Here is a 19,491-nt window from a genome sequence, read left to right on the forward strand (position 1 = left end):
GCGCTATAGCTCTGCAGTGTACCACGATGCATACTAACGCCCCCCACACAAAGGGTTCTGACACACAAACGCTGGCGAAGCTGCCTTCTTCGTATCTCACCGTCACTTGATTTTCTTTTTATTCAGTTTTATTGAGTGTTCCTGCCAGTCCCCGCATGTTGCTGTATGCTGTTTATTTTGTACTCCAGGACATGCAGAGGAGAGAATGGTAAAGAGCAGTAACTTCGGCGCTATATGCAATCATCAGACACTCCCCATCTGCCCGTGTCGCTCAAACATAGAAACATATGTTGGTGTAAAAGTATAACATACAGTTCCGTTCGTTTTCAAATAATATTGCATTAGTGCGATGATGTTTTTACATATATTGTCTCTTTCTTTCAGGTGTGTAATAGAAACCACAACATAGAGAGAAGTGTGTACATTGCTTCTTACAGGAAAAGGCAATGAAAATATATATCTCACTACGCAAATTGCTGCTCGTGAATCTAAGATGTTTAACAGGCATTCCCGGTATTAACTTTTTGATTTCCCTGCGAATATTTAGCGGCAGCGTGTCTATTGGATTGCTGCTGACGGACAGCCTTATATGGGCAGGCACTCAATTACATGGGAGGCGTGGGTATGAGGACACAATATAGGCAGGCAGCCAACTACGTGGGAGGCATGGTGATGGGGGATGCAACTCCGCCTCACATGGCGACCGAGCTGCAGGCTATGGCCGTATATATGTACGTAAGTAGGATTCAGTTATGACCGTTGTGCGTAGAATTTCGAAATGAAACCTGCTTAACTTTTGTAAGTAAGCTGTAAGGAATGAGCCTGCCAAATTTCAGCCTTCTACCTGCACGGGAAGTTGGAGAATTAGTGATCAGTCAGTCAGTGAGGGCTTTGCCTTTTATTAGTTTGTATATGTATGTGTGTATATATGTGTGTATATATACGCTCACCTAAAGGATTATTAGGAACACCTGTTCAATTTCTGATTAGATAATTGCATTAATGAATCAATCACATGGCAGTTGCTTCAATGCATTTAGGGGTGTGGTCCTGGTCAAGACAATCTCCTGAACTCCAAACTGAATGTCAGAATGGGAAAGAAAGGTGATTTAAGCAATTTTGAGCGTGGAGTGGTTGTTGGTGCCAGACAGGCCGGTCTGAGTATTTCACAATCTGCTCAGTTACTGGGATTTTCACGCACAACCATTTCTAGGGTTTACAAAGAATGGTGTGAAAAGGGAAAAACATCCAGTATGCGGCAGTCCTGTGTGGGGCTTAAAAATGCCTTGTTGATGCTAGAAGTCAGAGGAGAATGGGCCGACTGATTCAAGCTGATAGAAGAGTAACTTTGACTGAAATAACCACTCGTTACAACCGAGGTATGCAGCAAAGCATTTGTGAAGCCACAACCACAACCTTGAGGCGGATGGGCTACAACAGCAGAAGACCCCACCGGGTACCACTCATCTCCATTACAAATAGGAAAAAGAGGCTACAATTTGCACGAGCTCACCAAAATTGGACAGTTGAAGACTGGAAAAATGTTGCCTGGTCTGATGAGTCACGATTTCTGATGAGACATTCAAATGGTAGAGTCAGAATTTGTCGTAAACAGAATGAGAACATGGATCCATCATGCCTTGTTACCACTGTGCAGGCTGGTGGTGGTGGTGTAATGGTGTGGGGGATGTTTTCTTGGCACACTTTAGGCCCCTTAGTGCCAATTGGGCATCGTTTAAATGCCACAGGCTACTTGAGTATTGTTTCTGACCATGTCCATCCCTTCATGACCACCATGTACCCATCCTCTGATGGCTACTTCCAGCAGGATAATGCACCATGTCACAAAGCTTGAATCATTTCAAATTGGTTTCTTGAACATGCCAATGAGTTCACTGTACTAAAATGGCCCCCCCAGTCACCAGATCTCAACCCAATAGAGCATCTTTGGGATGTGGTGGAACGGGAGCTTCGTGCCCTGGATGTGCATCCCACAAATCTCCATCAACTGCAAGATGCTATCCTATCAATATGGGCCAGCATTTCTAAAGAATGCTTTCAGCACCTTGTTGAATCAATGCCACGCAGAATTAAGGCAGTTCTGAAGGTGAAAGGGGGTCAAACACCGTATTAGTATGGTGTTCCTAATAATCCTTTAGGTGAGTGTATATATGTGCAGATTTACTTTTTATTTATATTATGGATGTAATATGCATTTTGTCACTCTTCCGGCTGAAGTTGTGTAGAACAGCTAGAATTGTATAACATTATCACATATTATTAAAAGAATTTTCATTTTTTTCCTTTTAGCTACTATTGTTGCATTAAGTGGCTAAATGAAATAAAAAAGAAAGCAGATAAAAAAATAAGCAAAATAGAAAAAAAGCAGATAATGTACTTTATTTCTCCCAGGTGACAATGGAAGTAAGTGGGCAAGGCATTGGGTGAAAGGGGGCTACAATTACTACTTTAACCTGCACACCAAAGAAGGCCAGTGGGAAGAGCCAGCAAATTTTGTTCAGAATAATACTCACTTGAGCCGTGAGGACATTCAGGTAGGAGAATACATTGTTATTTGTGCTTTTGTTACAGCATTACTTCTCATATTAAGGTTATCCTCTTGTTTGTTTTACATTCTTTTAGTCTGCCATCTCTGGTGTAACTGCTGCATATAACAGAGAACAACTCTGGTTGGCCAATGAGACACTGATTACCAAGCTACAGGCATGCAGCCGTGGTTATCTGGTGAGAAACGGGCTCACTCAGCGTCTCAACTACCTCAAGAGGCAAGTTCCTGCTATACTCCAGATACAGGTAATTATTTAATTCCCTTAAATCTACTCTTACAACTCCATTCTTTGGCAGACAAACTGCATCTTAATGTGAGCAGTGCATGTGATTACTTCTAGGTAATAAACCACTTAACATTAGAATCACCGAGGCCTTTGAAAAAACTTGTAATCCCAGCCCACTTTAAATTCCTTCGCACCTCTCTGTCAGCATCTTTTGTCTTGTAAATGCGTTTATCAGCACAAGCAACAAGCAGCCTGCTGTCCCATCCCCCTACTTGACGGAGCTCAACTCGGGCAAAAGGTTCTCCCAAAACAAGCAGAGGCTCCTTATCTTTAGAGTTAAAAGGTAGCAGTTCTTACTTCTACACCATTCAAGCGTACATATTAACTTCCCGTCAGTTAACATTTGAGCTTGGGGTTTTTAACTCATTGACAGGAACGTGTAAATTTAATGCTTTTTTCTCTTGGGTTATATTCTTGAATAAAAGCTCATGTGTTTTTTTTTGTTTTTTTTTTGATATTTGGACTAAAGTCTTCAGACATTATACACTTAACGTCATTATTAGTATAACATGGAAAAAGTTTCTGCTTTAAGTATGTGTTCAGCATTTCTTACCTCGCATTTCCTTTCATCCTACACTTACCCAGATCTTTGTAGACACGGAGCACACATAAAATGCATGTATTCCAAATAATGATATACTATATTATTTACCATATACAACTCCAGGCACTTCACATGCAGATAAAGAGCCTTGGCTTGAGCTGAGATAACTTTTTGCCAGAGTTGAGTTTCGTGATACGGGGGAGGGGTGAGGGGGATCTTACAGGAGGTTGCCTGTGCTGATCGACACATTTATAAAACAACAGACGCAGATGGAGAGGTGCGAAGGAATTTACGGTTGGCCAGGATTACAAGTTCATAGGCTTCAGGGGATACTAGTGTTAATGCCCCTTGAAAAGCTTCTTGGTTTATCAACAGTGATTGCATTGCTATTGATCCTGATCAGGAATGAGTTTGGATATATTTAGAATTTTTTTTCATTCCTTATTTTTCTTATATTTTTGTGTCCTTCCACAGTCCCACTGGAGAGGCTATAAGCAGAAGAAGTTGTATAATGAAAGGAAGGAGTACTTGAGAGAACACAGTAATGAAGCAATAAAGGTAACTTACTGTATTACCTGTCTGTCTGTAACAAAATTGTATGCTTATGTTCAATAGCACAACAAAATTGTACAGGATAAGCAGGAAATAGCAAAATATATCTATACTAATAAAAGGCAAAGCCCTCACTCACTCACTGACTCACTGACTCACTCACTCACTCACTCACTGACTCATCACTAATTCTCCAACTTCCAGTGTGGGTGGAAGGCTGAAATTTGGCAGGTTCATTCCTTACAGCTTCCTTACAAAAGTTGGGCAGGTTTTATATCGAAATTCTACGCGTAATGGTCATAACTGGAAGCAGTTTTTCTCCATTTACTGTAATGGAGATGAGCTTCAACGCCGTGGGGGCGGAGTTTCGTGTGACATCATCACGCCTCCCACGTAATCACGCAGTACATAGAAAACCAGGAAGACCTCAAAAAAGCGCTCAAGAAAACATGCATTATATAATTGAGAAGGCAGCGAAACAATAAGAAGCGAGTTCTGCTACTTCGGAAGCAAAGCACGATGTAAACCTACACTTTAAATTAAGTTCATAGACAGGCTGCCGCTGGCGTTTGTAATTTAGTGCCTGCCCATATAAGGCCATCCGTCAGCGGCAATCCAATAGCAAACTGCCACGGGTAAATATTCACGGGTGAAGGACTGTGCTTATGGAGAGGAAGATGAGATGGTCAGGGTGGTGTTTGACACAAACTCAGCGAAACTGCCAGAGAAAGTTTTAAGTGCCAGGACTAAGGTAACATTAAATAAAGCTATGGACATAGCACGAGATGGCACCAGCACAGCTGGGAACCTTCGATGCAAGTACACCGAGTGGCTCACGTGAACTGATGCAGTGCACAGATAAAAGCAACAGTTCCAAAGGCTGAACAAAACCGAATTACACAATTGAAAAGGCAGCAAAAATATGAAGCGTCTGATAAGCATATTCATAAATGCAGCTACTGTGGAAACAAAGCACACGGTGGAAAAAGTCAATGTCCGCTAAAGGAAGACAGCGTAAAAAAAAAACCCGTGCATGCAGTTTGTCACATCACAGATAAAAAGGAAGGCGAGCTGTTTATTGATGCAGTAAGGAACTAATCGATGAATGAAACCTCTTATCTTTACAGCGATTGACAAACACGGAATGTAACTTGAACACATCGTACAAATACGAGCCTGATTGAAAGAAATAATGATAATCAAATCCTTGATGACAGCAACATTCAATAACACTCACAAAACAATTACTGTATATTGACAATCATGTTACGTTATTTTTAAAATGTTCCCTTTTCTTTTCATAACTTCTACTTCTCCACTGCGATACGGGTATATATATAAATGTATATCTATAGCCCGATCTACAATACATACTTTAGCATAGACAAGCGGTGGCGCAATTGTAGAGTCTTAAGCCTCTAACGCCGACATTGAGGTTCGATTCGAGAGGGATGTACTGACTATGTCGCGCTACCGATTCATTTTACCTTCCCATCTCCTTGGTTTGGGGCGTATGAAAAATATTAGGTTAGCAGAATCATGTTACGTTATTTTTAAAATTTTCCCTTTCTTAGCACAAGCACAGTTGAGAAGCTTCGATGCATGTACTCCATAAGCGTTAAAAATAACGCATTTAATCACACTTTCAATTCCAAGCAAGCGGGAACTTTTGTCAATGCATGATTTCCTGGTACATCCATTACACTGATGCACACATCACAGCTACAAAAATGTTAGAGTCGGAATAAAGCGCGTTCCTACGACTGATCATTTCGACTACCAGCGAAGCCTTGATAAAAGCATGGTTTTGTGCACACTGAAAAGCAAGCAAAATTAGATGCATTACAGAAAGCGGACTTTGTGGCTCTTACTGGGGATCATTGGACTTCCGTGACCGTTAGTAATTCTAAATACATCTAATTACAAAATGTTCAATGATCACACTGTTTTAGCCTAATGTACAAAATAATTTTGGCTAATGTTACTCAGAGTTTAAAGAGTAAGCTGGTCAAATTACCTTTTATGTTTCTGACTTATTTTTTAAGAAGAAAAACTGCACTTTATGGTGAAATTTTGGTTATTATTATTTAAAGACAATACTATTCTGAAAATGTACTTAAAGTACTTAAACTACCACTTTATTTTTAAGTCTGCCCAATTTTAACCAGGGATGATATTTTTGTTTCTGTTTTGAATTCAAATGCAGTTTAAAGCTTTTTTCAGAAATTAAAACAGCTTCAGTTTACAATATTCATGTCCATGTCTATTATTTGATTCTGTAAGCCCACTAAAACCGTTTTAAATAAAAAAAAACATTTGCGATTTGGGGCAAATTCGTGTCGATTACATACGATTAATCAAGATTAATTCTTACACAGCCTCTAATTAATTGGATTAATTTTTTAATCGAGTCCCACCTAATATATATATGTAGATATATATATGTAGATTTGTATATATATGTGTATATACAGTATATATGTAGATATGTATATGTTGTATATACAGTATGTATATATGTGTGTGTGTATATATACAGTATGTGTATATATATATGTATATGTATATATATGTATGTGTGTATATGTATATATATATATATATATATATATGCCAGCAACACTCATGACAATTACAAAACAATTACATTGTCAATCATGTTACGTTATTATTAAAATTTTAAAAGTTACTTCTCGCTGCCAATCGCAGCTATTTTTATATATATATATATATATATATATATATATATATATATATATATATAAATAGATAGATATGACAACAACACTCATATCAATGACAAAACAATTACATTAATAATCATCTTACGTTATTTTTAAAATGTTTGCTTTTCTTTTTCATAACTTCTTTAACACACTACTTCTCCGCTGCGAAGCGCGGGTATTCTGCTAGTGTTAATATATTTTATAGAAGTGTAAAAAGGATAAACTTATAATGTAGGTGTGATCATCACACAAGACATACAATAGTCAAGAATTTAAACTATCAAAAAAAATATACTGAAACAAAATAAACAAACTTGCAAATGTTAATTTCAAATAATTCATATGAACAGTTAAAGTTGGCCATAAGATTTCAGAGATACGAAAACAATATAATGGATTTTTCATGTATAACTTGGGGAAATGTATGCCATTTATACCAATTATATGAAACGAAAAACACAGCAAAAATTCATTACAAAATAAACATGGAAAAAACATGCAAAATGCAGGGAATTAAAAATAGAAAAATGAGTATAAAAAATAGCTCCAGGACGCAGTTAGGAGGTATTTCTGTAACAATAGGTCTTCAAGACAGAAGTCTGAAGAATAAATATGGAAACTAATGAGAACTTCAGTAGTGTGTAACTGTTGTTTTGAAGTCTGGGATATGACATTGTTCTTAATTAAATCTGTCAAAATACAATTGCTAATGCATTTCGAGGAATGAATCTTCCAATTCAGGGAATTATAATTCTAAAAAATAAAGGAATGCAAAACACAAAATGTCTGTTGAGAAAATCTAGACTGGGAAGGAAACAATAAACAAATAAACTTTTTCTCAAGACATACAATTACTATGAAAGAAATGTTTTTGCATAAGTAAGTGACATAAGTTACATAAGTAACACATAAAGGATGGGATTTTGATGAGATGGAGGCAAATATATTTGAATGAAAATAAAACAGAATGTTGTTCCGGTTATATTCCAAAAGTATATAGAATAGACAAGGCAGGGCTTCCTTCTCACTCATAAGAACATTTTTATGGAGATGTAAAGAAACATGATTATACAGTCAAATGAAAAAGTTTGGCAACCCCTCTTAATTCTTCGGATTTTTGTTTATCATTGGCTGATTTTTCAAAGTAGCAATTTCGTTTTTAATATATAACAGGTCTTATGGAAATAGTAGTATTTCAGCAGTGACATTAAGTTTATTGGATTACCAGAAAATATGCAGTACGCATCATAACAAAATTAGACAGGTGCATCAATTTGGGCACCCCAACAGAGATATTACATCAATACTTAGTTAAGCCACCTTTTGCAAATATAACAGCCTCTGGATGCCTTCTATAGCCTATACTCATTCAGCATACTAATTCAGCGTCAGCAGGAACACTCAATAAAACTGAATAAAAAAAAAATTCAAGTGACTGTGAGATATGAAGAAGGCAGATTCACCGGCGTTTGTGTGTAAGCTTTTATCCTTCCACATCAGAGAATTCCCAGTTGCATTGTCTCAAAACACCACTTACATCTATAGTTATTCCCAGTTTCAGATAAAAAGTAACCACGTCAAATCTGGTGTGGCTGTTTTATCATGATCGTGACTGAGAGAATAAAAGTTAAAATAAAAATAAAAAAACGCTAACTTTCACAAGTACAGTGGAACCTCAGGTCACAAACGTCTCGGACCACTTACAGATCGGGCTATGACCAAAAAGTTCGCCAAACTTTTGCATCTATTCACGACCACACACGTGGGGGACGAACAAGTCAGTTTCCCTTCTGGTTCATATGCGCCGGTGATTTCTGCACATGTTCAGTTTCTCCCTGTGCAGTGAGAGAGAGAGAGAGTGCGAGAAGGCAGATAAAGAATGCACCGGGCTTGTTTTTAAAGAGATGTTTCGAGCATTGTTTTAATCTCGTTGTGTTTAATGAAGCCTTTTTTTTTTCTATTGGATTTTAACCTCCACTTCACTTCTGTTTTTATGGGATCGTTTATTTATTGAAGGATACTGAAAGCACTGCACTTTAATTTGGACTTTGTTTTTAATTCATGTTTTATTGATTTTAATAAAAGCACTTGGCACTTTTTGCACCATCCGATTGCTCCATTGTAGTGCCTCACTGTCGTGCTCATCGGTAACATTACCGATGATGACGGGTTTAAGGGCTCCCAGAAGCAAGATGGGAGCATGCAGCAAACCCATATCTTCACAGACTTTACCTCAAAACTGTAATCTCCTCTCCACCCAGTTTCTCCTCATTTCCTTCATGCCAGAACTCGACTCATGCAAGGTTCGTTTTCTTGGTTATTTATGGTTAGTTTTTGTATAAATAACGGATTTTTCAAATGTTTATTTTTTTTCCCTGTGCTTAAAACTCATTTGAAAAAGTGTTTACAGAGAGCAGTTCGTAAGGCTATAGCGTGAACTCTTGCAATGTTAGTTTTCTCTGTTCAACATTATCTCAGTGTTATTCAATATTTTGTACATTTAGTTTACTATTACACTGTACATTCTATGGTATAATTAACTATTTTTGTGCTTAAAAATCTTTAAAAAGATATATATTTACATATAGCTCGTACGGCCTGGAACGGATTAATTGTATTTACATACAATCCTGTGGGGGAAATTACTTTGGGTCACAACCAAATCGGGTTGCAACCAGAGTTTTGGAACGAATTACGGTCGTGACCCAAGGTTCCACTGTACTATAAGTTTACACCGGCTGTTACAGACACAAATCAAATGTATTTTTTTATTGTATTATAACAATAAGAGCAGCTCACTTCTCAAAATGGTAAATTTGCCGGGGAGCTGATTTCGAACTTTAGGCCATCTTGGATTATAAGTCGCCAGTTCTGACCACAGCACCACGGAAGCTGTCGTATTGTAATTGCACCTTTTCTGAAAGTGCTTATTTGATATTTGGCCATCAGCCTTCACACATTATACAGTTCATGACTACATTTTATTTGCTACTAAAACATGAAAAACGTTTCTGTTTTAACGATGTGTTTACATAGATTGTTGTAGACACAAAACGTATATCAAATTATTTCCCCTTACAATTCTGGGAAGCTCAATCCCAGATATCAGTCAAGGCAGGAACTGGGAGAACTTCTTGCCCGGTCTGAGGCGGTCAGAGGGGATGGTATAGCAGGCTGCTTGGGCTTATCGACACATTTAGAAGACAAAAGACGCTGACGGAGAGGTGCGAAGGGATTTAAGATGGCCGGATATACAAGTTTTTTCATAGGCTCTGGTAATTCTAGCGTTAAACATTGGGAGCTGGGGTATATGATGTCCAGCATCCATTCTCCTGTTTGGTAGTGCAGGCTGTTTTTTTCCTAGTTCTGGCCACTTGTGTGTTCCCACTCCCTCTCTCTCGCATTGTGCTAGGTAGACAATAAACCTCTGGAAAAAGTTTGTTTTTAGCCATTTAAATTCGATGTGTAAAAATGAATCTGAACAATGGATGAGGTCAACTTTATTCAGTTAGATTTTACCTATTTACGCAATGTAGAGAAAGACGATTTCACATGCGCAACGTTTACCTCTCATACAATAAATGCCAAGAAGTAACTGGCCATCTTGGAAATTTTGATCACTCTTTTCCTGAGGGATTCTTAATTCACTGAAATAGAGATACTAAAACAACCCAAAAGCTATATTGTTGCTCCAGTAGGAAATAAGAGGGGAAAAAAACTGTTGGAGCACAAGCCTTTCAGTTTTAAACTAAAGTTTAAAAAGCTTAATTGTTTTTTTTCATAAAAAAGAAAATATTGAACAATGTACCTCTTTGTGCACCATCATATCAATATGTCTGTAAGCAGAATAGTCCGCTCAGCTGCAAGTAATACCATTGTGTCAGATAGGGGGTGCTGTCGTCCCATTGAACCTTCTGACCAGACGCCATACACCAAATAAAAGTCCCAATAATTTTATTTTTACAATAATAAAGTGCACAAAGCACCTCCACTACACAATAATCAATAATCAACTACAATCCTCCATTCCCAGATACGTTGTCACTCTTCCTCCCAACTCGGCTCAACTCGCTGGGGTTTCCCATAATCCTTTATAGTCCTTGACCTGGAAGTGCTTCTATCCTTCAGCCCATGTGATTTCCCAGCACTTCCAGGTCAGATGAAAATTCCTTCTTCTCTATAGCCCGGAAGTATGTCATCTCCTGTCCCCGTGACTGGGAATTACTTCCGGGCTATACGGATGATATGAGTCTCTGAGCCTCCCTGCAGCATCCCCTGGCGGCCCCCATTGGTATCCAGCAGGGCTGTGCATTAAAACTCTAAGGTCCATGAGGCCCTGCGGGGCACCTCCATGGTCCAGGGAGGGCTCTATCTGGCAGCTTGGGGGTATTGGCCGGGATAAATTGCTGGCCATATATCACACCATTAATGTTTAAAATGGTTGAAGCAGCATGTAGTAAATGACATTGACATCTGTTTTAAATAATGATAAACACTGCTTGTTGTACTCACCATATTGTATCCTGAATCTGGGAAAGTTCCAACACTTTTCTTCTTAGTCTGAACACCCATATTATATACTAGCAAAATACCCGCGCTTCGCAGCAGAGTAGTGTGTTAAAGAAGTTATGAAAAAGAAAAGGAAACATTTTAAAAATAACATAACCTGATTGTCAATGTAATTGTTTTGTCACTGTTATGAGTGTTGCTGTCATCAAGGATTTGATTATCATTATTTCTTTCAATCATGTTCGTATTTGGAGGATGCGTTATTTTGAAGTTACATTCCGTGTTTGTCAACTGTTGTAAAAATAACAGGTTTCATTCATCGAAGTGTTCACTACCCAAATCACTACTCGTGAATGTTTAACAGGCATTCCCGGTATTAACTTGTGCTAAACTATGGTGTGACGTAAGGGGAACTGACTGTAAAAAGGCAAGGAGGCGCGTATTTTGAATGAAAAGGGAGAAGACCGCGAAGGAGCGGAAAAGTGAGAAGGAAAACTGTTTAAATAAAGAGCTAGGAAGGTGAATGGAAAGAAGCAGCCAGCAGTAAAGCAAGGAAGACTCCGTAATAAGGAAGGTTGGGAGAAGTATAGAATGGGGAAGCCCGTGTGACTGTTCTGCTGTTCTCCTTCGACAGTTCTGTGGCTCTGCATATTTGTATGCACATCTCTAAAGTCAGTTTGTCTTCTCAGTAATCTTTGTTGCAAACTTGCATCACTGGTTCCGCACACAATTCGGTCACGTATAAAGGAACTTTTAATCTCCCCGAAATTGCATGTGCCTGCTAACACTCTCAGATCGGTGACGTAGTTGTCTATATTCTCTCCCCTTGCCTGATTTCTTGGAAAAAAATCTGAACCTCTCTACAGTTTCGTTTATTTTCAGGTTGTAATGTTCATCAAATTTACATATCATCAAGCTCATGGTTAACTCATCAGGTCTTACATCACCGGTCATCGCCTGACACAATTCTCTGCCATTCTCTCCAATAACATAACGGAATAATCTGACCTTAGTGTTTTCCTCTGCCTCCGGCATTGCAAGTTCTGTGTATAATCTGAACTTGTCCTTCCATGTTCTCCATGACTTCGCCAGGTCTTTAGCATCGAGGCTTTATACCCTGCATCTTCTCATTAAACTTGCATCTCGCGAATATCTCGTGCGATCTTGCGATGTCCACGGCTTTGTTTAATTTTTAGCTCAGACCCGGCACTTAAAAGTTTCTCTCGCACTTTCGCTGAGTTTGTGCCAAACACTATTCTATCCCTGACCATCTCATCTTCGTCTGCATAAGCACAGTCCTCCACCAGCAATTTTAAATCCATTAGAAGGTGATCAAAAGTCTCGTTTGTACCCTGCGTCCTCTCAATAAACTTGTATCTCGTAAATATCGTATTCGTCTTAGGCATGACAAACGCCAGCGGCAGCTTGTCTATGAACATAATTTAAACTTAAGGTTTACACCATGCTTTGTTTCCGCAGTAGCAGCACTTATGAATATGCTTGTATGTGTCACTCACTTCATATTCTTTTGCTGCCTTCTCAATTGTGTAATGCATTTTTTGAACAGGTTTCATTCATCGAAGTGATCACTACCCAAATGGGTACTCATGAATCTAAGATGTTTAATAGGCATTCCCGGTATTAAGTTGTGGATTTGCCTGTAAATATTTAGCGGCAGTGTGTCTATGAATGTAATTTTAAACTTAAGCTTTACACCTTGCTTTCCTATTGATATGTGTACAAAGGCTTGTTCAGCGTCAGAGGGTTTCCGCAGTAGCTGCACTTATGAATATGCTAAGCACAGTCCTTCACCCGCGAATATTTACCTTGTATGGGCAGGCACTCAATTACATGGGAGGCATGATGATGTGGGACACAACTCCACCTCACACGGCGACCGAGCTGCTGGCTATGGCCGTATATATGGACGAAAGTAGGTTCCAGTTATGACCGTTGCGTGTAGAATTTCAAAATGAAACCTGCCTAATTTTTGTAAGTAAGCTGTAAGGAATGAGCCTGCCAAATTTCAGCCTTCCACCTACACGGGAAGTTGGAGAATTAGTGATCAGTCAGTCAGTCAGTGAGGGCTTTGCCTCTTATTAGTATAGATACCAGTATCTCAGTCTCACTAGTGTACGCTTTCTCCCTACTTTCTTCATTTACTGCGCGACTATAACCTTATTTATACTTCCTTGTCTGAGTTATAATAAAAGTGGCAACTGCCACTGAGGAAGCACTTACTGGATTAATAAGTTCTGATTGTATGTGTCATTAGAGCACACAAAATTTGGAGAACCAGTGAGGGCGGGTTTCAAAACTCATTTTATCAGTTGTGCAAATCTGATTTTTAGTATCATCCTACAATTTGGCAAGGAGGCTACGCTGAAACTTTTTTGTAAAGCGCACTGTGATTTTGGGTAATGGTGGGAGAGGTGTGTTGTTTATTTGTATAAGTTTATCTTCCTAACCAGTTTTCACCCTCAAATTGATTAAATATTTAAACATTTTTTACTAACCTCCCTAATTATTACATATGCATCAATCAATTAATTACATGTTTAAGTTTAGGACAAAATCATTCAAGTTAGAATAAAAGATTAAAACATATTTCTTTAGATTAAGTTTGCCTTTAAAGTAGGGGTGCTGCAATCTTGCATGTGTTTTAGTAAATTCACTTTGTACACTGTAGTCAGGCTGTAAATATGGAAAAAGTCATGTGCTCTCCACATCAATTTTTATTGATTTTATACATTTTCAAAACTAATGTGAATACTCCTCTCCCAAACACATGCATACACACACAGAAGTTCTCAGTTATTAACAAATCAAGTTATTGTGTTTTTGTGGAGTGTTCTACAGCTGTGGCTACTTCTAGATTCTTTTTAATTAAATATTGACAGTTTGGCATAAGCACTAATCTGTGAAATGCTGCTCCTTTTATGCCACAAGTATATTAATAGTGAATAAGCCAGTAATTAAATATTAATAAACTACTAGTAGTAACTGATTATTTTTAAAGGTCATGCTTAGTAAGGTGTTGAAAATAGCAGTGAATGTAAGCTTGTAATTTATTTGAAAAATGTCAAATCTGCTGAAATTACTGTTCATTTGTAGTCAAAAGACACATCAGGTTTTTTTTATTTTTATAGCATGTGCACTTTTTATTCTAGTCACCTGTACATTTGCAGCACTTCATTAATTAAGCTTGCTTTTTTATTCGAATCTGTTTTACAAGATCCAGTCAATGGTGAGGATGCACCAGTGTCGAAAACGATACCAGGATCGACTCAAGTACTTCAGAGATCACGTGAGTTTTTTTCCTTGCATAATAGAAATGGCCTTCTCTCTGGACCTCATTATTTAAGGTTTTTTGCTTATAACTGCTAGATTTACTTTTTCCTAGTTTAGTGGCCTTCTCCCCTTTACACTTGTGTCTTAATTATTATATATTGATTTCAGTGCTCTCACATTAGCATTGGCATCAAAAAATATCTACCTGTTAAAAAATAATGCCCTTCCCTGGCCCTTTGAAGGTAAATCTGTCAGAGTGAAAAAAATGAGGCAATCTTTTAACCTGAATGCATAGCTGAATCATTGGTTTATCCGAATCAGGTCAATGGGAAAGATCATTGTTTTTCAGAATGGCAGCAAAATACAACATAACATAAACCATACCCTTTTCGGTCCTAGTTATTGTAGATAGATAGATGGATAGAACGTTATTTGTCCCTGGGGGGAAATTTATCCAAAATACACGTATTGGTCCCTTTGTTAGAAATGCCTGCAGTTTGCAAGTTTACAGAGGAATTTTTTGATGTGTAAATCTCCTTAAGTACCAACATTCTATACATACATACCTGTGTTAAGAATCAAAAAACTACATATTTTTTTTACCACTGCAAAATGTTTCATATTTTTGTTTTTTATGCATTAAAGTACAGTATAATGATCCTAAATGTTCCTATTTGTGTGTCTGTGCATATATGTATAAATATACTATAATAGAATATATTACATTGTTATATATATATAAATAATATATATATATATATATATATATATATATATATATATATGTATGTATGTATGTATGTATGTATGTATGTATGTATGTATGTATGTATATGTGTGTGTGTATATATATATATATATATATATATATATATATATATATATATATACACACACACACATACAGTGGTGTGAAAAACTATTGGCCCCCTTCCTGATTTCTTATTCTTTTGCATGTTTGTCACACAAAATGTTTCTGATCATCAAACAAATTTAACCATTAGTCAAATATAACACAAGTAAACACAAAATGCAGTTTTAAATGATGGTTTTATTGTTTAGGGAGAAAAAAAAATCCAAACCTACATGAAAAAGTAATTGCCCCCTTGTTAAAAAATAACCTAACTGTGGTGTATCACACCTGAGTTAAATTTCCGTAGCCACCCCCAGGCCTGATTTCTGCCACACCTGTTTCAATCAAGAAATCACTTAAATAGGAGCTGCCTGACCCAGAGAAGTAGACCAAAAGCACCTCAAAAGCTAGACATCATGCCAAGATCCAAAGAAATTCAGGAACAAATGAGAACAGAAGTAATTGAGATCTATCAGTCTGGTAAAGGTTATAAAGCCATTTCTAAAGCTTTGGGACTCCAGCGAACCACAGTGAGAGCCATTATCCAGAAATGGCAAAAACATGGAACAGTGGTGAACCTTCCCAGGAGTGGCAGGCCGACCAAAATTACCCCAAGAGCGCAGAGAAGACTCATCCGAGAGGTCACAAAGACCCCAGGACAACGTCTAAAGAACTGCAGGCCTCACTTGCCTCAATTAAGGTCAGTGTTCACGACTCCACCATAAGAAAGAGACTGGGAAAAACGGCCTGCATGGCAGATTTCCAAGACGCAAACCACTGTTAAGCAAAAAGAACATTAGGGCTCGTCTCAATTTTGCTCAGAAACATCTCAATGATTGCCAAGACTTTTGGGAAAATACCTTGTGGACTGATGAGACAAAAGTTGAACTTTTTGGAAGGCAAATGTCCCGTTACATCTGGCGTAAAAGGAACACAGCATTTCAGAATAAGAACATCGTACCAACAGTAAAATATGGTGGTGGTAGTGTGATGGTCTGGTGTTGTTTTGCTGCTTCAGGACCTGGAAGGCTTGCTGTGATAGATGGAACCATGAATTCTACTGTCTACCAACAAATCCTGAAGGAGAATGTCCGGCCATCTGTTCGTCAACTCAAGCTGAAGTGATCTTGGGTGCTGCAACAGGACAATGACCCAAAACACACCAGCAAATCCACCTCTGAATCGCTGAAGAAAAACAAAATGAAGACTTTGGAATGGCCTAGTCAAAGTCCTGACCTGAATTCAATTGAGATGCTATGGCATGACTTTAAAAAGGCAGTTCATGCTAGAAAACCCTCAAATAAAGCTGAATTACAACAATTCTGCAAAGATGAGTGGGCCAGAATTCCTCCAGAGCGCTGTAAAGACTCATTGCAAGTTATCGCAAACGCTTTATTGCAGTTATTGCTGCTAAGGGTGGCCCAACCAGTTATTAGGTTCAGGGGGCAATTACTTTTTCATGCAGGGCCATGTAGGTTTGGATTTTTTTTTCTCCCTAAATAATAAAAACCATCATTTTAAAAACTGCATTTTGTGTTTACTTGTGTTATATTTGACTAATGGTTAAATGTGTTTGATGATCAGAAACATTTTGTGTGACAAACATGCAAAAGAATAAGAAATCAGGAAGGGGACAAATAGTTTTTCACACCATTGTGTGTGTAGATATAGATATAGATATAGATATATATATATATATAGATATATAGATATAGATATATATATAGATATATAGATATATATATATATATATATATAGATATAGATATATACACACACACAGGTAAAATTCCGTTATAAGGAAATGACAGTAACCTAAAAAAAAATTTTGTTGCAATGAGATTCTGTATTTGTTACTATAGTGCTTTCTTTAACTTGTATCCAGGCATTTGTAATCATTTCAGTAGCTTATTTCGCATTACTTTTACTCTCCTCCTGCCTACAAGTTACGCTGACGAGAAGTTTTCTCAGCATTTCCTTGTGATAATACACTTTCAGGGTGCGAATGATGCCCAAATCCAATGGCTGAAGCACTGCCGTGCAATTGGGTGGGAGGTATTCAGAGCGAACATTATCTGAATGTGGAAGCATGTTGTGGGGAGCACAGTTAGTCAGGAGCCGAATCATTACTTCTTCATATTGAGGTTTCTGAACTCTTTTGAGACTCCCCACCCAACGGGAACGACACACTGAAGTGCGTCCTGAAGTGTGATTGCAGCGTCTGTGGAAGATTGATTGGCTGTTGCTGGGGTAGGGCAATAGGAGGCTCACATCACTGCAATGAAGCAGCACAGAAGTAAATCATAAAAGATCGGGGTCGTGCTACAAGTCCCTGTCTTGCACCCCAAAACATGAGGCTTAGTCTCAGTACTTTAGCAAAACCAGCTTTATTCAGCTTGAAACAGGAATGGAACAGTTATTTATTGTAGCGTGCTCTGCCACTCTGCTATACACAGACATAGCAGTCAGTCAGTGTAAGTATCTGAGTGACTGTGACAAAGACCACTTTGTGATGGCTAGACAACTAGGTCAGAGCATCTCTAAAGCGGAAGGTCTCGAGGGGTGTTACCCATATACAGTGATTAGTAACTACTAAAAGTGGTCCAAGGAGATACAACTGGTGAACCAGTGACAGGGTCATGAACACTGAAGGCTTACTGATGCATATGAGGAGAGAAGGCCAGCCCTTCTAATACAATTCCATAGAAGAGTTACCGTAGTGCAAATTGATAAAAAAAACTTAGTGCTGGCCATGGCAAAAAGGTGACCAAACACACACACACACACACACACACACACACACAGTAGCATCGCAGCTTGCTGTGTGGCAACAAACTGCTCAAAGTGCCCTTGCTGTCTCCTGTCCACCACCAAAAGCTTTGTAACGTTTGTGTGACATTTAACTCATGTTGTGTCTCTCTGTTCTTACTGAAGAACTAATTTTCAATTAATAAATGGGATTTATAGTGCGGATTCCTTCAGAATTTTGTACACTTTAATCTCTGTTTGATTAAACTGAAAAAATTCAGATACTTCAAATGGTGAGACAACAAAAACATTGGATTCGAAAATAACCAACAAATACATGCCAACAGAAGTGCATGATGACTAATGCATGGAGGGAAAATGAGCACAGTGACCTGTGTGCAGTAGATGCTAGTATAATTTATTTGTGGATATTTTTCAAAATGAAGTTTTTTTAACAATTACCACATTTACAAATGATTAATTTTGGATTCACTTTCACTCACTCCTGCTGCTACCAAGCAAACAAATGATGAGACATGGCATTTTCTTTCTCTCCCTGTTTCAAATCGCCAGCTTTAAACTTATAAACATTACATTAAGTGGGTTTAACAGAATCAATGAACTATGCATCACTCTTGGCAATATTCTTAAAAGGGTAGACTCACATATTGTAAAGGGGATGCACAAGTCTGTCCACAAAAACAAATTTTCACATTTTATGGTAGGACGTGTTTTATAAGTTTTCTGCAAATTATTGGTATACCAATAAAACTTTTTTTATTCTTCTAAATTCATACTGTAAAAAATATTTTATCTGGTATACCAGAACATCCTATGTATTGCCCATTGCTATTTTGATATCTCTGGATCCCCAAGTCCTTCAGTAGCAGCGGCCATGTCATCACAAGGTATCAACCTAAAACTAACTAACATTTCAATGTGTAAGAGAACATTTTCATTGTTTTTGTAAATGTCTGCTAAGTAAAATTCCTGCACTTAACGGTGACTGTCCGAGATAAAACCAGCAAAGCAACCCACTGTTTGTAGGTATTTGTTGTTGCATACATTTATCACCCTGCACCTTTTTCAGTATATCCCTTAGCTTTCCTTATAGCTTATAGGTCACAACCCTGTAATCTGCCTAGGCACTGCAGACTTTCTCTAGAACTGCTTTCTTTTTTCATAATACGGAGACCTTGACTGCAACATTATTCCAGATGAGGTCTCACAAATGTATTACATAACTTAAATATAATATTCATTTACTGAAGCTCCACTAGTTAGTCAATATACAGTAACGTAACATCCTATGAACATTCTTCCTTGCTTCTGTCAATTATGTGGATGTAGATTTTGAAGAATCCACTAAGACTACAAAGACCATCCTTTGAGGTATGATTCCAAGTTTCAGAA

General features: G+C 37.9%; 1 protein-coding gene across 1 annotated transcript in view; it reads left to right on the forward strand.

Moving 5' to 3' along the window:
* iqgap1 (IQ motif containing GTPase activating protein 1) overlaps window positions 1–19,491 on the forward strand; it is a 303,340-nt gene that overhangs the window by 185,231 nt on the left and 98,618 nt on the right. The window contains exons 18-21 of the mRNA XM_039773388.1: window positions 2,413–2,555; window positions 2,644–2,814; window positions 3,874–3,957; window positions 14,422–14,493. Of these exons, the coding sequence (XP_039629322.1) occupies window positions 2,413–2,555; window positions 2,644–2,814; window positions 3,874–3,957; window positions 14,422–14,493 (470 nt within the window). The remainder of the gene's footprint in view (window positions 1–2,412; window positions 2,556–2,643; window positions 2,815–3,873; window positions 3,958–14,421; window positions 14,494–19,491) is intronic.

Source organism: Polypterus senegalus, chromosome 12 (genome assembly GCF_016835505.1).
Source record: "Polypterus senegalus isolate Bchr_013 chromosome 12, ASM1683550v1, whole genome shotgun sequence".
Classification (NCBI taxonomy): domain Eukaryota; kingdom Metazoa; phylum Chordata; class Cladistia; order Polypteriformes; family Polypteridae; genus Polypterus; species Polypterus senegalus.